Genomic DNA, 24,886 nt, shown 5'->3' with positions numbered 1-24,886 from the left:
AAGAAACAAGAATTTGACAGACAGAAGATGACACATACGTGATGGACAGTAGTGTACTAGTAGAAAAATGAACGACGCCACAATGAAAAGTATGTACGACACGATATAGAGCGGAGTGTGCAGATAAAGTTAGGCTGTGCTCTTTGTCCACTTGGTAAGCCGTGAATAGTTCTGAAAGATGTGCCAAACTTGTGCTGCAATAGGGATCGTTCTACCTGCAGCAATTTCAACTGTGCATGTACGTCCTCATCTAGCCACCATCACGGAAAACACCGCAGATTCCGAAAAAAACTGTAGCCTTATACCATACAAAAATTTCTTAATGTAAATGACAATCGTAGCATTTTACTAGTATATTAAAAAAATATCCCAAGAAAACACATGCAGTATGCACATTCTCCACTAGAGGCGCTGCAACTGCGACGGTTCGAAACTTAGTTCGTAGATTATCCGGAAGAGGCGCTACCTCAGCCGTTGCTCATCGCTGCCAACTTTCCAACTGGCTGGACTGTTACTGAAGCACCGCGTGTGTGTGTGTCCAGGGCCGTCCGCTGGGACCGAGCGCTTCGCGCGGCGCCGGCGTCATCCTCAGCAACCAGAGCCTGGTGCTGCAGTCGGTGGGCCGCGCCAGCGGCGGCAACTACTCCTGCGTCGGCGTCAACTCCGAGGGTGCCGGCGAGAGCAAGCCCTTCCACCTGGACGTGCTCTGTGAGTACCAGCATTACTATTCTTAGGCATAAGTAAAAATTGTTCCTGTGTCGTTAAGCATTTAGATCAAGTATGCTGCCCAAAACAAGCATCACTGCGGCCCAAGAAGTGAGCACCTATCACACGATCGGGAAAAAAATATTTATTTATAAATTAGGATAAACTGAATAGTTTCCCGTCACACGATGCCATTCTCGTATTGGTCCATCCCGTTATTAATTTTGCCACACGTGCTGTACTTGAACCTCCTAGAGTCTCCTTCTAATGGCCGGCATACTTGTTAGATACGGTTGTATCTTATCTTACGGCTGCTTAAATTGCACCTGCGAAACTAAACATCTAGAGACGGTGAGACGCATGGTTAAATCCGCAGGACGGAACGGGTAGTTGGAATTGTGGAAAGGGGCCAAAAATGAGCAGCTGTCAGTTACACTCGAACACATATAGGGTGTTACAAAAAGGTACGGCCAAACTTTCAGGAAACATTCCTCACACTCAAAGAAAGAAAATATGTTATGTGGACATGTTTCCGGGAAACGCTTACTTTCCATGTTAGAGCTCATTTTATTACTTCTCTTCAAATCACATTAATCATGGAATGGAAACACACAGCAACAGAACGTACCAGCGTGACTTCAAACACTTTGTTACAGGAAATGTTCAAAATGTCCTCCGTTAGCGAGGATACATGCATCCACCCTCCGTCGCATGGAATCCCTGATGCGCTGATGCAGCCCTGGAGAATGGCGTATTGTATCACAGCCGTCCACAATACGAGCACGAAGACTCTCTACATTTGGTACCGGTGTTGCGTAGACAAGAGCTTTCAAATGCACCCATAAATGAAAGTGAAGAGGGTTGAGGTCAGGAGAGCGTGGAGGCCATGGAATTGGTCCGCCGCTACCAATCCATCGGTCACCGAATCTGTTGTTGAGAAGCGTACGAACACTTCGACTGAAATGTGCAGAAGCTCCATCGTGCATGAACCACATGTTGTGTCGTACTTTTAAAGGCACCTGTTCTAGCAGCACAGGTAGAGTATCCCCTATGAAATCATGATAACGTGCTCCATTGAGCGTAGGTGGAAGAACACACTGACGAAATTAAAATGAGCTCTAACATGGAAATTAGGCGTTTCCGGACACATGTCCACATATCATCTTTTCTTTATTTGTGTGTGAGGAATGTTTCCTGAAAGTTTGGCCGTACCTTTTTGTAACACCCTGTATAACTTTATTTAGTTGCCCAAACATTACAGCGCAAGTTTCCGACCTTAACTCTCGACTGAAAATGTCACACAATCTTATGGCTTAAGGGCACAACCTCCTTAATTTTTAAAACGGCTCAAGGCCCATGATTAAAAACACAGCTACAATAAATTTTCAAAACGCAGATTTTATCCTTAATTAATATTTCAAATGAGGCTGAAAGCCCAAACAATCTGAGACTTGAGAAGTAAGGAATTTTAATTTTAAGACGGCTAAAGGCCCATGATTTAGAAACAAAACTACAATAAATTTTGAAATGTAGAAGGCCCAAAGCTTTATCCTTAAATATTTTTAAAAAAGAGGCTGAAAGCCCAAACAATCTAAGACTTAACAATAAGGAATCTTACTTTTAAGACGGCTGAAGGCCAATGATTCAGAACACAACGGCAATAAATTTTTACAATGCTGAAAGCCCAAGGCCTTATCCTTAAATAATTTTTTTAAAAGAGGCTGAAGACTCAAACAATGCAAGATTTGACAAGTAAGGAATTTTAAATTTTAAAGCGGCTGGAGGCTCATTATTTAAAACCCTACTAGTAGCATACAAATTCAAACCATCGGCTATGAGCTATTAAAATATACAATGAGACACCAATAAGAAAGGACAGTACAGCCAGCGGCGCTCAGAAGTTTCCAAGGGTTCCGTCTGCACTTGAGATATTAACGTTTGCTTAGGGAAGACAGGTAGTCGGCCCAACTATATTCGATACGCCGCCAACCCAACCAAGGGACAGTCAACGGACCCACCGACAAGACGACTGGCTTTCCACCCGATCAGTACACAAGGAACTCCAAAGCCAAAACGTAAAAGGCGTAGCCGCCCACAACCAAGTAGGCATAAGCTGTCAAAACTACACACGTCTTGGACAACGACAACACGGTGAGGAAAGGACACTGCTTGAATTTTACGTCAGCGGCCAGGACAGGTAACCGGAACCTTTACGGCCACAAGGCAGAAACTTCCGCTGGTGCACTTGGAGTTCAAATAACCAAAATGTAGTTAGACTCCACAGAATGGCGGTCAGACTTTCGCCAAATCGAACACTCGCTGTTGCTCACGGGAATACCCCCAACAGCCAACCATGAAAGCCAACGGCACAATGTGAAGAGACTGGCATCGGTAATTAAATCAGCACTCAAATTTGATGTCCTCTGTCGGTGAGCCACGAACCTCGTAGCAGTCGTAACGGCTCCCACACACTCCTACACTGCGTAGAGCCCGTTAGCGGGCCCGGCCCACTGCGCCGCGGAGATTTCCTGGCTGATCCACACCAACAGACAGACTGCTCAGAGCCAGTACGCCGACAACATTTAAAATAACTTAGCAGTCAAAATCGCACTAACTAAACGCAGTTTCACGAACACTTGCACTGAGAACTAGACAATGCTAACGGCAGTGACTGTACAATAACAGGGACGAATCACGAGTCGGCACACACAGCCAACCCATAAGCGATCGCCGGCAAGACGACCGACCGACGACCAACCAAAGTCATCCCCACTCCAGTCATGAGTGTCGGCAAGCGTCGGGCGAGTCACGGCGGTTCGGACCTCACTGCTGCCGCACCCCGACTGAACTTGTGCCGCGTGCCAACTCAAACACTGCCAGGTCCGAACTAACTGCTGGCACGTTCCAACTGAATCGCAGATCCGAACTAACACCGAACACACGACAACCGGGAAGTAACAGCAGTCCAGCAAAGATAATACGACAGGGCTTGTATCGATAAGGGCTGCTGCTGCCGCTCACGGGCAGGCAAAGCAGTAATTCAGTGACACAAGTAATTGAAACTAACATAACAAGGTGGCAGTACGGCAAAAACAGGATGTTAAATAAGAGATGGAACGAACACTAGCCAAGCACCGCTCAGACGTATAATGAAATTAATTTATGAAAATACGAGGAAATTCTTTGTTATTTCAGTGCAGTTGTGATATAAACCTTTCTCACTGTAGTTCTGATCACTACAAGTCGATACAAGTTACAATACTGCATATACTGACAATGTTTACTATCTGACACTACCGAAACTCTGTTATAGCAGCTTCAATTCGGAATCACATCCACACAACTGCGAAGACTGCAAGAGCAGACAATTGCGAGAATTGCCGAACAATCAGCGTAACAGCTTATGCATCCAAGTTGCTGACAAGAATAATATACAGAAGAATGGAAAATAAAATTGAAGATGTGCTAGGTTACAATCAGTTTGGCTTTAAAATAGGTAAATGCACTAGAGACGTAATTCTGACGTTGCGGTAGATAATGTAAGCAGGACTAGAGGAAAAACAAAACACGTTCATAGGAATTGTCGACCTAGAAAAATGGTGCAAGATGTTCGAACTTCTGAGAAAAAACGGGTAAGCTATAGGGAGAGACGGATAATATACAATATGTACAAAAACCAAGAGAGAATAATAAGTATGAACGTCGAAGACCCATAGAGGTTTCTGCACCATCGCATCTTAAGGTGTGGCGGTGCACACCTCCTGGCCTGCATTTAGAGTGAGGGCACCACAGTGGAACACGTGGTTGCAGCGGCCAATAGCGGCGTCCCCGATCGAGTACTTAAGCGCCTGCGTGTCGCTCAGCCTGCCAGTTTAACCTCACGTGCATCTCAGGACATATCGCCTCGCATTAGACAGCGTATTGTTCAAATGTGTGTGAAATCTTATGGGACTTAACTGCTAAGGTCATCAGTCCCTAAGGTTACACACTACTTAACCTAAATTATCCTAAGTACGAACACACACACCCATGCTCGATGGAGGACTCGAACCTCCACCGGGACCAGCCGCACAGTCCATGACTGCAGCGCCTTGGACCGCTCGGCTAATCCCACGCGGCTAGACAGCGTATTGACTTTCGTGTTTTCTTTACGAGTGGACGTGGTTGTCTTGTTTGGTTCGTGACTCTGTTGTCTGTTCTTGTTGTGTCGTAAGGTCCTTCGTTGCTCGTGTCCGTCCTCTCCCGTTGTTCGTGGGCCGCTCCGCGGGTTACGTCGGGTTTCCGTCACTACAGCCCCGCGACCGTTTCGGTCGCCGTTACAACAAAGTGCTCGTATTAAAAAGGATGTAAAACAGGGATGTAGTCTTTTCCTCCTACTGTTCAATTGAAGAAGCAGTGATGTAAATAAAAGAAAGCTTCAGGACAGGAATTAAAATTCGAGGTGAAAAGATATCAATGATACGATTTGCTGATGAGATTGCTAGCCTGAGTGAAAGTAAAGAAAAATTACATGATATGCTGAATAGGAGTACAGAATATGGACTGGCAGTAAATCGAAGAAAGAGGAAAGCAATGAGAAGTAGCAGAAATGAGAACAGCGAGAAACTTAGCATCAGGATTGGTGGTCACGAAGTAGATGCGGTTAAGGAATTCTGCTACCTGGTCAGCAAAATAACCAATGATGGAAGGAGCAAGCAGGACATCAGAAGCACAGTAGCCCTGGCAGATTGGGCATTTGTGGCCAAGAGATGTCTACTAATATCAAACATAGGTCTTAATTTGTGGAAGAAATTTCTGAGAATGTACGTCTGGAATACGGCATTGTATGGCAGTGAACAATGGACGGTGGAAAAGCCGGAACAAAAGAGAATCGAAGCATTTGAGATGTGGTGCTACAGGTGAATGTTGAAAATTAGGTGGACTGATAAGGTAAGGAATGAGGAGGTTCTGCGCAGAATCGGAGAGAAAAGGAATATGTGGAAACCTCTGACATGGAGAAGGGACAGGGTGATGGGACATCTGTTAAGACATGATGGAATGACTTCCATGGTACTAGAGGGAGCTGTAGAGAGCAAAAACTGTAGGGGATGACAATGATTGGAGTACAACCAGTTAATAATTGAGGACGTAAGATGCAAGTGCTACTCTGAGTTGTAGAGGTTGGCATAAAAGAGGAATTCAAACTAGTCAGAAAACAGAATACACACACCAAAAAAAAAAAAAAACTATCCGTTACAACAACTAACAACAACATTTGAAAATTAACCTCTCTGTAACTGGCTTTCACGATATCATTTGACATCCATGTGCAGTTTCTACCATAGCAGATGATCGATACGTATCAAAACATGTTAGTACCGTACGTCATGGTGGAAGCTACTTCCCTTGCCATCAGTCGTTCTGCAGGCTGTCATGACGGCCATTCCCTTCATATCCCACCTACATTAGAGGAGGTTCTTTATAATGTCATTGTACTGCACTGTCTGACCGGAGAAATTTAGCCCCAGTCTGTACTCGGTACTTGTCGGGAGATGTCGGAAGTCATCGTCTTGGAGCTACTGTCAATCGATGCCAATAAACAGTAGACATCGTTGCATTATTACCAGCGCGTTTGGTACTGTGGTCGCAGACAAGAGACAACGAGAGAACGTCCATCGTTACTTATAATTCAGTGACACCTCATAGGCTTGTTATTCACAGTAAGGTCCGTAAAATAATAATGAATGTAGCCAGATTCTGCAATCGAGGAAAGGAATTTAATAGAGTATTGCACTCGTCGGTACAGAGTACGGCACCATACACTGATCGTAGCAGCAGAACGATTAAAATTATCGGCTGTTTGCCAATATAAAACTAGACATCGTACCTCATGTGTCAGCAAGAGAAGTAGAGCTTTAATTCAATTCACTTTCTTCATTTGACAGTCCACGGACTAGCTTGCTGTGCAGCTTGAATGACATACTATGTATTTTCAGTGCATTACAGTCAAAGCAGGCAGGTAGCATATTAAACGCAGTTGAATAATTTAAATCAATTCCGGGGTATTGTCGGACCACCAGTATCACAATTGTAATCAGGCATAATACCTTTTTTTCCCCCTTTTTTTTTCGAAGGTTATTATAGAAGGCGGAACTTTTGAATTTAACGCAAAGTTAGACAGTCGATTTCAGGATTTTCGAAAGTGTAACCAATATTTTTGTATTTATGTGACACCGTTTACAAGCAATAAAGATACGCAATATGCCAGAATACTTTCATATGGAATGCATCGAGCTGCAGTCTGACATCAGCCGCGCTGCTGCTGCGGTCGCAGATTCGAATCCTGCCTCGGGCATGGATGTGTGTGATGTCCTTAGATTAGTTAGGTTTAAGTAGTTCTAAGCCAAGGGGACTGATAACTTCGGGTGTTAAGTCCCATAGTGCCTAGAGCCATTTGAATTCTGACATCAAACTATGAGAAAAATTTGATAATATACCTTTGTTCAACTTTTTCAAATTATACCTGCAAACAACAAATATCCCAGGGTGCACAGTTATGCATAAAATACCTCATTTTTGCTTGGAAACCCGTAAGGTTTGCGAACAGTTGTTTTCAAGAATAAAACACAGAAAGTGTAAAAATAGAACCAAAATCTTACGCCTTGAGAACACCGTAAGAATTGTAACCACTTCGATTGAACCAGATGTTAATACGTTTCCGAATTTCAGAGTCGTATATCACGCTAATTCTATGATTTATAAATAAAATTACTAATGAATCTTATATACAAAATGTCTAATTTTTCCTTTTTACTCAGCGGATTTGTTAATGTTCAGTAGTGTATTAGATTGTCTGCACCAGTGTTGATCCGTACAAGACGCTCTTGAATTGTCGGTTCTGTAAGACAAACAATAAAACATCCCCTCTTGCGTTTCCTCTAAGCTCGTGGTGGCCACGTTGTTTACCCGTCTGGCCCGGAGTTGAGCGGCCGACTTTACCTTCCTCACAGGGCCGAATTCACAAACGTAAATGAAAATGAAACACATCTTAAAATATTAGAGTGCCTGTAAATATTTTTGTTTGTTACTGAGCAGGAAAACAGTCTGAAGAAGCTCTCAATGTAAATTGATGTTTTAGGATTCTGCTATCAGTATCTAGGTGCCTGTTATTATAAAATATGGCTGAGAAGCGCGATCCACACTAATGCTCTTTTCGGCTCGCGTGCCGCAGTTTGACGAACCCTGGTCTACCTATCACTTTCACGTACGTAGAGGTGGAAGAATGCTTGTTTTAACGCAACTCTGCGCACCGGAATTCGTAAAATATTGGCGCTGCAGTCCGTATTGGAACGATACATACCTTGCTGTAGTATATTCCTAGATTCATCACTTAAAGCTGTTTCTTGAAACTTTTAAGTGGCCTTTCTCAGGACAGTTTGCAGCTGTCTTCATGAACGTCTCAGTACAATTTCTACAGGATTTCTGACAATTTCCCATAGGTCAAACAAACCAATGACCATTCCTCCTCTATTACCTTGTATACGTTTAATATCCTGTACTTCCTAATTGGTATGAGCCCCACACACTTGAGAAACATTAACAAAGAAAGAAAAAAAAACTAAGAATCACAAGAGTGTTTTGTGAGTAATCTCCCTTGTAAATTGTCTGCATTTTTCTAGCAGTCTACCACTTAACGGAAGACTGACACCGGCTTAACCTGTGACTGCGCCTATGTGGTGCACCATTTCATATCTCTAGAAACTGTTACAGCCTCGTATTTGTATGAGACGGCCGAGTCCAGTTGTGACCACCGGCAGCGGCAACACATGCTTCCAGTCTGGTATGCTCCCCATGCAGGTCTGGGGTCTAGAATAGGCTCGAGGTATTTCTCCCTGTCGTAAGAGGCGACTAAAAGGAGTCTCACACGTTTCATGTGATGGTACCCTTTAGGGTTTGACCTCCATTTTTCAAAATTTTCACGAACAGCGAGGTCATGGGGGAAGGGCGCCTTACATGGTGCACAGTATCCATCGTGCACTGACACTTCTCGCATCCTTCGTCGACGTGAATCTTCACTTCCGCTCATTCTCCAGCTGTTGGGCGAGGTCACCCTCCTGGGTGCGTTTCCCTCCATGCTCTGTGCAGTATTGCTTTCTCCTGGGTGCGTTTTCCTCCATCGTCTATGCAGTATCGCTTTCTGTGCTGTCCACGATAATGGACCGTTGTGGTGGCGCCACCATGTACCCACTATGTACCCTGTTGGCTGTAGCCCCCTGACCACAGGGATCGCTCTGCTGATGCCTGCGCAGTTAACTCCCCTCGTATACCAAAGAGTAGATGCCCGTCACCATGGGGCAACAGGACTGCAGGCAATGAGCATCCCGCCAGGTGACCTTTGCTGCAGCTGGGTGGCACCCATAGGCAGGGCCCATGGTCTGAGAGGGTGGCATCAGGGCAGATGTCATGCCATGAAGTGTAGTACATCATCTCTTGCTGGTGGTCAAACACCAGCAGTCTCTAGTGGTCAAGGTCTAACTTCAATTCTAAGAAATACGACCCCAAATTGTCGCCCCCCTCCCACACTGGCCACACCATGGGAACAACGCCAGGCTAAGAATGGCAGTGAAGCTTATTCACCCCAGTACCTTGTAAATACGAGAGGTGATTGGGAATCTTCTTGTCAATGAAACCTCAGTTTTTCGTGCAGCATTTGGAGGACGAGTTTGGGGAGGTGGAGCGCTTGTCCAAAATGCTGTCTGGGTCAGTCTTGATCAAAACAGCATCCTCTGCCCAGTCACGGTCACTACTCGCCTGTGATGAGCTGGGGCTGTTTCTGTTACCATCACGCCCTATAAGAGCTTAAATATGGTCCAGCGTATCATATTTCACAGGGACCTTCTTTCCCAGTCTGGCGATGAGGTGCGCGCCAGTTTAGAGCAGCGTGGTGTCCATTTCGGTCAGCGCGTCCACTGGGGTCTGAGGGATAATCACGTTGCCACTGGTGCCTTCATCTTGAGCTTCGAGTGCGACACATTACCCGAGGAGGTCAAGGTGATGGTCTAGCGCTGTGACCAGGAGAAATATATCCCTCCCCAATGCGTTGCTTTAAGTGCTGGAAGATCGTCCATATGTCTTACTGCTGTACTTCCAGAGTCACCTGTCGTGATAGTGGACGTCCATCACATCCCAATACTCCCTGTGCCCCATCCCTCTCAACTGTGTCATCCGCTGAGAGCACAATTCGCCTTGCTCGCCTGACTGCCGGATTCTCCAGAAATAAGGAAAAATAATGGAATACAAGACCCTGGACCGACTATCCTACACTGAGGGTAAGAGTAAATATGAGAGGCTCCTGTGCACATGACATCAACCTACGCCACCACCTCCTTTCCACTGCGTACAGTTGGCTCTCAGACCTGTCAGACTTCACCTGCCCCTTAGTGGTGGGAGGCACTTCCCTCCTTGTTGCTCTTACATAACCTACTTCAGGAGCAACACCTGCCCCAACCACTGGGGATGTCAGTCCCCACATCTCAGTTGGATAAGCATGTCTTCTTTCGATTCTCTTGCCAGGAAGGGATCACTTGGGTCACTCCCTTCCCAGGTTCCTACCAGTGGCAAAGCTGACAGCCGCCAGTAGCTCGTCTTAGGGCTTCACAGTCCTCCTCAGTCCCTGGCTCTGAATCAGTGAAGCCCTCCCAGCTGGAAAAATCTAAGGAGCAGCTAGAGAAACCTAAAAATAAAAAGATCCCCAAGAACCAAGGACTTTGGTGGCACACACACAACCACTACTGTGTCTGAGGATGAGGTGGAGATTTTGACGTCCGTTGAGGACCTAGATCTCGCTGGGCCCTCAGACACAATGGATGTCGATTGCACATGTACTCGTCTGGTGGCAGCAGGTGACCCTGAGGCTTAGACTGCCTCATTGGGCGTTTCATGCCTTCCCAGTATCACGATCACGTAATCCTGCAGTGGAATTGCGGCGGTTTTTTCCACCTCCTTCCTGAGCTATGGCAACTGTTAAGCTTTACACCTGCTTTCTGCATTGCCCTACAGGAAACCTGGTTCCTGGCAGTGCGGACCCCTGCACTCCGTGGCTATAAGGGATACTACAGGAGCCATAGCGACTATAACATAGTGTCAGGAGGGGTCTGCATCTATGTCCTGCACTCAGTATGTAGTGAACCTGTGCCCCTTCAAACCCCTCTTAAAGCTGTGGCTGTTAGGATAAGGACAATGCAGGAAATAACTGTCTGCAATGTATTTCTTCCTCCTGATTTTTCAGTACCCCTGAAAGTATTGGCTGCACTGATTGATCAACTCCGTAAACAATTTCTACTTTTGGGAGATTTTAACGCACATAACCCCCTGTGGGGTGGCGCCATACTTACTGGCTGAGTTAGGGCGGTCGAAAAATTACTGTCACAACTCGACCTCTGTCTCTTAAATACAGGTGGCCCCACATATTTCAGTGGAGAACATGGCAAATATTCGGCCATTGATCTCTCGGTTTGCAGTCATGGCCTTCTCCCATCTATCCTCTGGAGAGCACATGACAACCTGTGTGGTAGTGACCACTTCCTTATCTTCCTCTCATTCCCCTGGCGTCATGCCCACGGACGCCTACCCAGATGGGCTTTAAACAAGTCACACTTGGAAGCCTTCATTTCTGCTGTCACCGCTGAATCTCCCCCAGAAGGTGCCATCGATGTTATCATTAAAGACGTCACCACAACGATTGTTTCAGCATCGGAAAACGGGATCCCTCGCTATTTTGGGTGCCCACAGCGAAGGCTGTCCCTTGGTGGTCCCCGGAAGTCGCTGAGGCAATTAAAGAGCGTCGATGAGGTCTACAGCGACACACATGCCACCATTTTCTAGGGCACCTAATAGCCTTTAAGCGGCTCTGTGCCCACGTTCGCCAGCTTATAAAACGACGGAAACAGGAGTGTTGGAAGAGTTACGTGTGGAACATTGGGTGCCATATGTCACCTTCCCAAGTCTGGACGAAGGTCAGACGTCGTTTTGGGTACCATACCCCAACATGTGTCCCTGACATTGACATCAATAGCGTGTTATCTTCCGAAGCAAGTGCGATTGCCGAGCACTATGCTCGAGCCTCTGCATGAGGGAGCTACCCCCCCAGCCTTTCGCATTCTCAAATGGCGGATGGAAAGGAAAGTCCTCTCGTTCACTTCACGTCACAGTGAACCCTATAACGCCCAATTTACATTGTGGGAGCTCCTCAGCACCCCTGCACGTTGCCCCGACACAGCTCCTGGGCTGGATCGGATCCAGAGTCAGATGATTAAACATCTCTCGTCTGACTACAAGCGATATCTCCTCGTCATCTTCAACCGGATCTGGTGCGATGGCGTCTTTCCACGCAAAGGCGGGAGACCCAAAACTTCCTGTTGCTCCATACTTTCCGCGACCAAGTCGGTGCCTCCCATTGTTCCCCCTCTACTCAGGAGAATGGCGTCCGACAGGGCTTCTTATTGAGTGTCTATTTTTAATGACTGTTGACGATCTAGCAGCAGCTGTTCGACCCTCTGACTTACCTTTTCTGTATGCAGATGACTTCTGCATTTCGCACTGGTACTCCAGCACTGACGTTGCTGAGTGGCGAATACAGGCGCAGTCATGGCCTCTAGTCCATGACTTCCAGTTTTCAGCATCGAAGTCGTGTGTCATGCATTTCTATCGGCATCTCATCGTTCATCGAGAACCAAAACGTTACCTTAATGACGGTCCACTCAGTGTAGTGGAAAAATATCGATTCTTAGGACTGGTTTCCGACACCTGATTGACTTGGCTACCTCACCTTCGTCAGCATAAGCGGAAGTGCTGGCTGCATCTCAATGCCCTCTGCTGCCTGAGCAACACCAACTCGATGCAGCTCTACAGAGCCCTTGTTCAATCCCGCATTGACTGTTGGACTCCGGTTTAAGGTTCGGCGGCGCCCTCAGCGTTGCGTTTACTCGACCCAGTGCTTCACTGTAGCGTTCACCTAGCGACGGGAGCTTTTAGAACGAGTCTGGTGATCAGTGTCCTGGAGGAGGCCGGAGTCCCTCCATTGAAGGTTAAGAGGGCACAACTGCTCGCCAGTTACGTTGCACACATTCGTAGTTCTCCTGCGCATCCGAATTACCGTCTCCTTTTTCCAATCACGGCGGTCCACCTCTCGCATATGCGGCCCCGGTCAGGGATCGCAATTGCGGTTCGCCTCCGGTCCTATCTGTCTGAACTGGAGTCCTTCCCGTTACCACCTCTCATCGAGTTCCATTGACGTACACCTCCATGGTGTACACCTAGACCGCAGATTCTTCTGTATCTTTCGCATGGCCCTATGGACTCCGTTAACCCTGTAGCTCTCCGCTATCACTTCCCCTCGATTCTCGACATGTACCGGGGTCATGAAGTGGTTTACACCGATGGCGCAATGGCTGATGGTCACGTAGGCTTTGCGTATGTTCATGGAGGACATTTTGAATAGCATTCCTGGCCCGATGGCTGCCGTATTTTCACTGGAAATGTGGCGGCCTCATCGAGTGCTCTTGAGCACATCCGCTCATGCCCTGGCGAGTCAGTTCTCGTATGTACTGACTCCTTGAGCAGCCTAAAAGCTATCGACCAGTGCTACCCTCGCCACCCTTGGTAGCGTCCATTCAGGAGTCCATCATGTCCTGATGTTTAAGGGGACCCCAGTACACATCTGAATCCTAGGCAACGAACTTACTGACAGGCTGGCCACGTAGGCTTAACTGAAACCGCTTCTGGAGATGGCCATCTCCGAAACTGATCTGCGTTCTGTCTTACGCTACAGGGTTTTTCCGCTTTGGGAGACGGAATGGCATAACACTACGCACAACAAACTGCATGTCATTAAGGAAGTACGAATGTGTGGAAGACTTCCATGCAGTCCTCGCGGCGGGAATCAGTTGTCCTCTGCCAGCTCCGTATTGGCCATACGTGGCTAACACATGGTTAGTCGCAGGTTCGAATCCTGCCTTGGGCACGGATGTTTGTGATGTCCTTAGGTTAGTTAGGTTTAACTAGTTCTAAGTTCTGGGTGACTAATGACCTCAGCAGTTGAGTCCCATAGTGCTCAGAGCCCTTTGAACCACATGGTTACTTCCTCCGTCGCGACGACCCACCTCGGTGTCGCGGTGACTCGCAAATGAGTCATGAACCTCTTGCTGAACTGCCCACTTTTAGCCATTCTGCTGCAGACTTTTAACTTTCCCAGCGTCCTACCTTCGGTGTTGGACAACAGTGCCTCAACAGCAGCTTTAGTTTTACGTTTTATTCGTGAGGGTGGGTTTTATCATTCGATCAAAGTTTTAGCGCATGTCCTTTGTCCCTCTGTGTCCTCCACCCTTGTACTTTTAGGGTGGAGGTTTCAATGTGTTGAGAGTGGCTGGCTTCTTTGTTATTCTCGTGGTCAGCCAACCATGATAATCTGCTCTCTTGTTTTGATCTCTTCTACGTGCTTCTTGCATCTCTCTGTGGTGTTCTTGTCCGATTTAGACCATTTTAGTGTTTGTTGCCCTTCTGTCATTCTTGTGGTTTTCTCCTTTCTTCCAGCCATGTTTTGTGTGTCTCGCTTATTTCACTCCCACCCTTTTATTATTATAATTGGAACAAGGGACCGGTGACCTAGCCGTCTGGTCCCCCCTACCCCTACCCCCCCCCCTCCCTCCTTTAAGCCAACCAACCATTCCGATCTGGTATGGAAAGACTACTACACAAGTGCTAGCATTTCAGCGGAGATATCCGAGCAGGCTGCAGTAATACATGTTAAAGAATCATGAGGTGAGTTGGTATGTCCTTGTAGGCAGCATCTTTCGGCTTCCCCCCTCCCCCTCCTCCCCCTCCCCCCCTCCAAAAAAAAGTCTAAGGGCGTTAACACCGGAGAACGGGCCGGCGAACGTAATGTCCCCTGCGTCCAAGCCAACGATTTGGAAACAGTTCGTGAACACGTGGTGTAGTACTTCGGGCACCATGGGGTGGACAGGTTTCTCTTAATCTGCAGAGGAACATCTTCTGGCTTTCGTGCAAGATGGTCTGTTGGGAGCGTTCAGTGTTTCGTCTGTGAAAAATGGGCCTATGAGACGACGGTTCACGATCCCAGTCCACACGTTTAAGTCCGTGGACGCTGATGCTCCACGTAACGAGGCCAACGGCGATTGTCAGTAGACCAATAATGTATGTTTCGGGGGTTTACTTGACCATGATTGGTTAATGTTGCTTCGTCACTAAGCACGACGCACGATGCATCTGAAGTGTGCTGTCGTAATGCTTATGCGCAAAAGTGAACACGATTCTCATAGTCGTTTACATGCAGGTCTTGATCGAGAGAAATTTGATAGGAACGTAACCAATGTCGATGGAAAATGCGAATGACACATGCCGATACATGCTACTTCCATGTGCGATTGCGTGGGAGCTAACGTACGGATGAACTGCAATAGAAGCAGGATTATTAATTTCCCCTAGTTCTGACGTTACTTGTGACCTTTTGTTACGTTTGCTTGGTGTGGCACTACCACTTTCACGTAACTGTTTGAAGAGGTTCATAAGTAACTGCGGAGGTGGTTGCCGTCTATAGAGATATCTTGCTGCATACGCCATACAAGAACGAATTGCATTCTTCCTAAACTCTTTGTACACCATGAGCATGTCGGCTTTTTTTGTATTGGTGAATCCCATCGCCGGTAGTAGTGTCCGAGCGGTTCTAGGCGCCACAGTCTGGAACCGCGCGACCGCTACGATCGCAGGTTCGAATCCTGCCTCGGGCATGGATGTGTGTGATGTCCTTAGGTTAGTTAGGTATAAGTAGTTTTAAGTTCTAGGGGACTGATGACCTCAGGTGTTAAGTCCCATAGTGCTCAGAGCCATTTCAACCATTTCTGAATCCCATACTCACCTCACGACATCCTCTTGAACTGTGGCACATTGACTAGCAAGTCACTCAAGGAAATCACGAGCACACTGTAGGTAAACATCACGACATCGTACCTAGCAGCTCCGCAGGATGTATGGCACACAAGTGTCAATGTGTAAACTTTTCTAAATTCGATACGTCGTGACAGAATCCTGCAGCAAACACCACTGACGTTCAAAATTTTTCTACTTTTAGTCTGTTAACGTCAAAACGTGTTTTTAAATTTAAAAATGAGTGTGAGTGCACAATAAATACAATTTGTACGTACTCCCACAATCCGCTTATAGGATGACAATACGAACCCCTGACTCCCGATCCATTCTGTAAAAACCACACCTCAATAGCAGTTTCCATTTCCACAATACATTCGGTGGAAGTTTTAGGTGATTCACCCTGGATATATGTCTACAAGCAATTGCTGTACAAGGACAAGGAAATAACAACTTTGCACAGCTTCTGTCTCACTCAAAGGACTTCAAAGCTAATATACAAACTCTGAGAAAAATTGTTCTGTGGGATTTGGTTGTAAAAGTTGCCGGAGTATACAATCATCAAGTAAAAACGAATCCAAGTAGCTGTCTGTACAGCTGCAAGGAAATCGTAGTATTTTAGATATTATGGAAGAAGTGAACCATCGGAATTAAAGCGACCATTGGTTTATTTAGGTAAAACGTCTGTTCTACGTATTAACAATCGGCGTCCGCATTAGGGGCAGAGTAGGGTAGGTGCACTTTTCCACTCATTGAATCTGTGGTAGACCCTTTATGAATTCCAGAACTCTCACGTATTTCTAGTGATGATTGCCTCTGATACGAAACAGCCGCACATGTAACAGTGCTGAATCCAAGGGGAAGCACTGTGGCTTTAGTGAACGCTATAGTCTTCGATTGTAACGTATTTCACTGGAAATTACACCATTTTCGTGTTGGGGCAGCAGCTTCGAAGAACATAGTCTTAGGGGTATGAACCTTAACAGGACATTGCCCAACTAGAGTATCCAATATTTTCTTCGTCGCTTTTTCTATAACAGCCCTTACTGAGATACGGAGAGAAATAGTTGCAATAACAAGCAGAGTACCACTATGGCTGAAGTATATATGCCCAACACTCGCCCCCCGTTCGTCTGCTGCAGTTCTTATTCTCAGCAGAAAGTTAGCGTTTGGAACACGAAGGCTTGCTGGGACGCCATTCGGTTTAACTCGGCAAAGTGATTCTACTAGAGAATAAAGAACATGGTCATTCTGTCCTGTATTATATCGTAAGTGTGGACTCAAACTCAAAATAAATACTAATTTCTGCTCTGGAAGAGAGAATAAATGGCCAAATAACGTGATCTGTAAGGTGTTTGGGTCTTCTTAAACAAAGTATATGGTTCTTACACCACATGGGAACCAAGTAATCGCTGCATCTAGCCTGTCACGAGCTCTGCAGTCCAGGTGTCTCGGATATACTACGAAGTGCCAGACCAGGCCGTCGAGGACCATTTTGGTGAAATGGGAAAGTGGGCTCTTGCCCCCTCTTGGATAAACTAATGTGGACGTGCAAGCATATTACATGCCACATGTTTAATGTTGCAGTGTGATAGTGTTCAAAGAGCTTTATCAGACAAATGTGTCTGTAAATGTTTGTTGTACTACACAGTGCACTAAAAAATTAATCTGTAAAAATGTAACACACTATTCAAAGGTTTAGAAGAGATGTACAGGTAATTACTGAAATTGTAACCTAAGTGTTTTAAATGTATTACGAAAATGTGATTCTAACACACTGTTTGTAACTGTTTTATGAAAATGGTATTGTAACATATTGGTCGCAGATGTAGGGGAGATACAACTGATGTATTATCACAATGTAGCGAAACACTTTCATAATACATTTTTCCGGGCTAGAGATATGTTGCTATAATACCTGTCTGAATCTTCGTAGTAGACAAACAAGCGAATTATAAGCCTGTTCCAGCATGCAGGACAGATAATTACGTAATTTCCATCACAAGTGGATGAGAAGTAATCTGACTGAATGTTTCAAATGGTTCAAATGGCTCTAGGCACTATGGGACATAACAGCTGAGGTCATCAGTCCCCTAGAACTTAGAACTATTTAAACCAAAATAACCTAAGGACATCACACACATCCATGCCCGAGGCAGGATTCGAACCAGTGACCGTAGCGGTGGGGCGGTACCAGACTGAAGCGCCTAGAACCGCTCGGCCATCCCGGCCGGCGCACTGAATGTTTCATTTTTTCAGCCCATTTCCAAGGAATGAAATAGAAAAGTGCGAGATTGGAGGGCGGAGGAGTAAAATTTGGGGAGGAAAATGGTAGGAGAGGATAATGTAGGGGTTTGCATGGAGGTGATGAAGGAGGGTAAGAAGTTCAAGTTTATATTTGGTTCAGAATCAGTATAGACAACAATCTGACTGAATGTTTCAATTTTTCAGCTCATTTCCAAGGAATAGAATAGGAAAGTGCTAGATTGAAGGGCAGAGGAGTAAAATTTGAGGAGCGAAAGGGTAGGAGGGGATAGTGAAGGTGTTTGGGTGTAGGTTATGAAGGAGAGGAAGGAGTTCAAGTTTATATTTCGTTCAGAATCGGTATAGACAATGTCTCATGTTTCAGAGCGTACACTGATCGCGTCCCTTGGCCCCAAATCCGCATAGACCACCTCCTATGGCTCTAAATCGTTATATATTTCGTACAATAAGCAGGGCTTAATTTCGGCCGAAAGACGCCACAACCACGTTCCAGCACCTCCCCGAGAATTTTCTTTTTTATGTCACTGAAACAACAACGGCGACACACGGTAGCACGTATTTTTTTATATTAAATTTTGTGGTTTTATTTTTTTATTGTAAGAAATTATGTTTTAGAAACCTAAATTTCGTAACAGTATTTTGTAAACAATGATTTCTCGTGGTAGATTTTTCAGAAATTTTAAAAAGTCGAAACTTGTAATTTTGATGGGTTTGGGGAAGACAGGGTTTGTGTGGTTGAAGAGCTGCATTGCGGCACCTAAAATCTGACTATTTAGGCACTGTCAATAAGTACATGTATAAACATCACAATTAATTAGAAATAATATGAAACAGAAATCAAAAAAAAAAAAGGAATTAAGGATTTCTATTGGTGGCTTTTGGCATCAAAAAATGTGTGTGAAATCTTATGGAACTTAACTGCTAAGGTGATCAATCCCTAAGCTTACACACTACTTAACCTAAATTATCCTAAAGACAAACACACACACACACACCCATGCCTGAGTGAGGACTCGAACGTCCGCCGGGACAAGCAGCGCTTTTGGCATCCAGGTGCCTCGGTATCAGTTTTGTTTGCGCCCAAAGGGTAAACAACTGCATTTACAGTAAACTGTACATTTCTGGCAAATACTATACCCACAATGATAATTCTGCAGTAGGAGTAGCTTTGGAGTTAGCGTGTTGCTCCATAAAGTTCGAGGCATGATGAGTATGTACATATTCAATACATAATTATCTAAAATAAATTATTTAATACTGTTACTAGCAATTTTCTGCTTTAAGGACTGGCTGGGACTAACTTCCATTTATCGCAGTTCCTTGTAATTATTCTTACATTATTACAAGATACCAACGCACGAGGGCGTGCAGAGAAGTAATGTTTCCGAATTCTTTATGCGAAAACTCTTCAGAAGTTCTTTAAGAAACGTTATAAATAATCTATATTTTTATTCTTTATGTGTACATATTTGCTCCCTTCTTCCGCTAGAGGGCTCCGAACTGTAGCGTATAACCTAGCGGTGTGTAACGTAACTACATCGGTGCGTGACAAACAGCGATCTGAAATAGAGTTTCGATTTCGAAGAGTTCGTCAACGCACAGAACACACTCCCCTTCAGCGTAACAAAAACAGTTCACACATGAGTGCTGCCACGTCTGCAACACTCCCACGCCCTGAGTTCGCCACCATTGATCATCCTCCATACTTCCAAAAGTAAGAGAACACCATCAAGGACTTCATTTTTATACCGATGAAGCGGTGCGATCATAGGCGAGGTTGTGGCTCCGTGAACAACGACAGACATTCTTCAGCGACCGTATTAACAAACTGGTCTCGCATTGGGGGAATCGTGTTCATTGCCAGAGGGACAATGTTGTGAAATGCATTCACTAAGAATAAATATGTAAAATGATAATAACCCTCCTTTTTCATTTTTTAGGATTTAAGAGTTTTCACGTAAAACATTCGGAGGCATTCCTTTTCAGTACGCCCTCGTATTAACGCTGTGGTGCTGCTGTCCACGGCAACTGACAGCTGTTATTGTCGCTTCTTTGGCGTTTTCAATCAGTCCTGAGGAAGGAAACGCATGCAGTCCGCTCCATCGAACACTCTCAACTGGTGCTGTGCCCTGCGTGCATTTGCCACCTCAGGACTGATTGAAAGCTCCACAGAAGCGACTATTAACAGGCGTCCATTGCAACGGACATGTGAACTACGGGTTAATATTACGCTAAATGACCATCACACATGCTGCTATACGATATACTTCACGGATCACGTCGTTTTTTACTCTACTTGTGAAGTCATATTCATGTGTATACTTGTCTTTGTAACTGTAAATGTAAAATTAGCAACGAAGCACCAAGATGGTGTTAGAAGGAAGTAGCTCACGCCCTCGTGCGGGAAGAGAAGATGGTGGCAGCAAAAAGAAGCGAGTCGGGAGAAGCCGCGTCGGGGAATCCCCGAGGGAGAAATGCTGGCAGGCAGGGCGGGGTGGCGTTTATCGGCTCCGTCATCTGGACCGCGCAGCTGGCCCTGACGGCGCGCTGTGGAGAACCGAGGCAGGGGGGGGGGGGGAGGGGGAGGGGGGAGGAAAAGGGGTAGGACGATGGGAGGCCGTGGGACCGGCCCAATGCCGCCGTCGGAGAACTTGTTATATGAAGCGTAACATCGGACAGACTGCCACCGCACCGCCTGAGACAAACAGTGGTCGACGCAGACGCGTACCGCTGGGGGCGTAGGCGGTCGGCGCACTGCGGAGCACTAGTTGCTGACGTCATTTTTGTGGGACTGTCTCTGCAACTAACAAAAGAAAACTCTGCCGGTGAAAGAGATGCTCTGTCTATCTCAAGTGATACGTAAATAAAATTACAGAGTTATGTTCTACCTGTGCGTAAGGAGCCACTCGTTCCAGTACACTCTTGTTTGACATTCAGCCACAGAAAAATGGTTCAAATGGCTCTGAGCACTATGGGACTTAACTTCTAAGGTCATCAGTCCTCTAGAACTTAGAACTACTCAAACCTAACTAACCTAAGGACATAACACACATCCATGCCCGAGGCAGGATTCGAACCTGCGACTGTAGCGGTTGCGCGGTTCCAGACTGTAGCGCCTAGAACCGCTCGGCCACCCCGGCCGCCTAGCCACAGCACCTCAGCATCACTTGCTACTTGTCTGTAAGCAAATTCTATTAATCCAGAGGGTGCTGTTTCACAGGCGATCAGGCGATCATTGAGTTCTGGGTGTGTAGTACGAGGAGATTCGCACTCATCTTCTTAATTCCACTAAAATTGTAAAATCACGTTTACTTATTTTTAGAGTTTTCTATTAAACACGCTAAATGGTAGTTACACTACTACTGGTAGTTACACAACGCGTCCGCTCGCTCCGTAGCTCTTCAGAAACACACGTCCGCTTACTATAGTCTCCCCCACGACCTCAATGCTCTCAAAGAGGTACTGACTGCGTGTAGAGTTATAAAGTTGCCTACAGAGACAGCCGTATATAGGGCAGATTGACACGCCCAGTTTTAAAGGGTTGTGTTAATGCTACTAAGAAAGGCAAAAACGGCAGAGAACTCTACACTGTTGTCACTTACCCCATTTGTGTAAGATACATAGTAATAATCTCAAGAATTAGTTGTTGTCCACTGAAACAAAAGCACTTGCTATCTTCCTAATTATGATTATGCACTGCAAATACTGCTGATTAGTAATGCTCCAGAATTTTTATGTGAAAAGTCTTATAAAGGTTTTAAATATAACAAACGTTATTAACATTCTATATCTTTGTTCTTCATATCTACATATTTGCTTCTCGAGATATTCACCCTATTGACGGATACATTTCTCCTATTGAGAGGCCAGTTTGTTGATACCGTCGCTGTAGGATGTTCGCTTTTGTCGACCGAGTCACATCCTCACTTCTGTTTGCACCGCTTCATCACTATCAGAGCGAAGTCCTCTAAGGTGTTCTTGAATTTTTGGAAACTGATGAAAATATGATGGTGCCAATTACAGCAAGCTATTTCACACACAGTGACTTACTTACGTTACACACCGCCATGTTACGCACTACAATTCGGAGCCATCTAACGGTATGCAAAAATACCTGGTGGTTGTGATTAAACTTTCCCTATTTAATACTTTCTAACACGGAGACTAATTATCGTACGAGTACCAAACTTTTAGCAATAATGTTATGGACTTGGGAAAGAGAAATAGTGCAGAATCAATTCAACTGAAACACTCTTAATTTGCACTTACGGTACGTCATGCCACTTCATACAGGTACCATTTCTGCGACAAAAGGGGCTCAATAAGGCTCTGATCAGTGTCCAGAAGAGTCTGAAAGCGCAGGATTGCATTCTGCACAGCAGAACGAAGCATGTCCGAAGCTCTTGATTTGCTGCGCTTCAGATCAGCACTCGTGTGAATGTTCCCGTGGTAAACCCTGTCCTTCAGGTAGATCCATAACCAGAAATCACAGGGAGTAAGAGCAGGTTATCGTGCCGGCCAAGCATTCGGAAACAACTGGCTGCTAATTCGATCGTTTCCAAATGTGTTTCGGAGAAGCAGGTGTACTTCACGAGCGATGTGCTGTGGGGCCCCATCTCGCAAAGAAAACTGTTTCGTTCAATGCGTCTCCTGCTGTAGGACGGGTATGACATCCTGTCGAAGCATATCGCAGTAATAATGGACATTAGTTCTGCACGACTTTTGTTCTTGAACGCCAACCTGTTCAAGGAAGAGTAGGCCAATGATGAACGTAGCCGCGAAACCACACCGTTCGGTGACAGGTTCACCATACAAAGAATCTTCGTGCACAGTGACTGGAGGTGAGGATCCCCACGCTCGGCTGTTCTGTATGTTCATCTCACCCGTCAGAGAAAACTGACCTTCGTCATTCTATAGGATGGTCCATGGTCAGATCTAGTCAACTTCAGTCCTTGCTAGAAAGCGGTGATCGAAATCTACACGTCGGTATGCGTCCTGTGGTGCAAGATGCTGTACGATATGGATCTTGCACGTGTACGATGTGAGAACGGTGCGAAGCACCCTCCGTACAGTGGACCACATGAGGTTCAACAGTCGTGCACAGCACGCGCACTGCCTGACCACTGGGAATTGTGCCGTTGTCTGCCAGAGCAGCAGCGATTTCATCAACCACCTGTGATGCAATCGGTCATCGGTCTCGTACCGGAGCGATGGCCAGTTCTCCAGTACGCGTAGGGTAATTAGTTTCAGTATTATAACGTGTTAAATAGGCAAAGTTTAATTATAACCACCCAGTGTATAGGAATGAAGATAAAAAATGTAGAATGGTAATGACGTTTGTATTATTTAGAGAGATTTAAGATTTTTCACATAAAAAATTAGTGTCTAGCACGCCCTCGAATAACTGGTGTGGAGCTATAGCATGAATTCATATTTGGTTAACTATAGCTTGCACACGAGAGCGACCGATGCATTTTGCAAATGACTAAAAATAGAAATGTCATAGCAGGTAACTTTTTTTTTTTTTTTTTCGCGACGTCCGTTTTCTGACTGGGATGATGCGGCAGGCCACGCATATCTGTCCTATGCCAGCCTCTCTTCGAATAGAACTCAACGCACTCATCGTCCTCAGTTACTTGAATTATTTGTTGACTATGCGGATTGCAGTCCCCATCTTCTCTTTCAATTTGTACCACCCACAGCTTCGGAATGATCTACGGAAGTTAATTCTCGATGTCTTAACTCATGTTATACCGTCTTGTCACCATACAGAAATATCTTCTGCAAATTAAACGATGTGTGATACTACTAGACTCCTCCGACAGAAATCACTTTCTTGCCAGTGCTGGTTTGCTGTTTTTGCCCTCCTTGCATCATTTGTTATTTTGCTCACAAGGTAGGAGAATTTCTCACTTAGTCAACTTTTTGCTCCAGGATTTTGACACATACTTTTTCGTAGTCTCATTTCTCCTACTGCTCATTACTTTCGTCTTTCTCTATCTGTTCTCTATGCATAGTGCGAGCTAATTACACATTTCATTTAATTGGTTTTGCAATTCATCCTCATTTGCTAAGGTAGCAACGTCATGAGCGAATATTTTCGTTTGTATCCTTGTATTATGAATTTTTATTCCACTTCTGAACCGTTGTTGTATTTCCGTCGTTGATTCATCGATGCATAGCCTGAGCACTATGTGCGAAAGACTTCATCCCCCTTTATACCCTTTTCAATATGAAGACTCCTTTTTTTATCTTCAGTTCATACTCTTTCCTCTTCGTTTTCGTATTTTACCCGCCTGGAAATAACATATGGTAAGGGATTAACGATCCGACATCCATTGTCATGATTCAGAATAGAGGGCAGCTAAAGAATAGATTGTCCAGTGTCGAGGGTGCTCTGAGTGAGATTGTTATCGCAAGTTGTTATTAGAGTCGTTGTAGTGACGTACTGGAAGTCGGTGTCCCCATTGCCAGTCGATGACCCTAAGTCAACTGTAATAATTATACCAGTAAAAGACGGAGATATTTGGCTTTACCAAAAAGTGATGATGGATTGCACATTACTACGAGGGCGTCCTGAGAAGCAATGCCTCCGTATTTTTTATGTGAAAAAAATCTTAAAGCTTCTGAAGTAAATAAAACGTTATCATCATTCTACATGTTTATTCTTCATGTCATCATATTTATTTCTCAACATAGTCACCCTGGCGATGAACACATTTCTCCCAGCGAGAGCAGTTTGTTGGTACCGTCACTACAGAATTTTGAACATTGTTGGCGGGGCCACAACCTCACCTCTGGCTGCACCGCTTCATCATTATCAAAGAGAAGTCCTCGATGGTATCATTTAAGTTTTGAAAACAGATGGAAATCATATGGGGCCAAGTAGGGACTGTACGCAGGATGTGAGATGACTGTAAACCGCGTCGGATTGACGCAGATGTCGCAGCACTCGTGCGTGGTTTCGGATTATCAAGCTGAACGAGAGGGTGTTGCA

At 45.4% G+C, this 24,886-nt stretch overlaps 1 protein-coding gene across 1 annotated transcript in view; it reads left to right on the top strand.

The window, feature by feature from the left end:
* Positions 1–24,886, top strand: part of LOC126481344 (nephrin-like) — a 990,728-nt gene that overhangs the window by 807,429 nt on the left and 158,413 nt on the right. The window contains exon 9 of the mRNA XM_050105036.1: positions 543–708. Within this exon, the coding sequence (XP_049960993.1) occupies positions 543–708 (166 nt within the window). The remainder of the gene's footprint in view (positions 1–542; positions 709–24,886) is intronic.

Source organism: Schistocerca serialis, chromosome 5 (assembly GCF_023864345.2).
Source record: "Schistocerca serialis cubense isolate TAMUIC-IGC-003099 chromosome 5, iqSchSeri2.2, whole genome shotgun sequence".
Classification (NCBI taxonomy): Eukaryota; Metazoa; Arthropoda; class Insecta; order Orthoptera; family Acrididae; genus Schistocerca; species Schistocerca serialis.
Note: the sequence above shows the minus strand (reverse complement) of the source record. Positions and strands in the feature narration are given on the sequence as shown.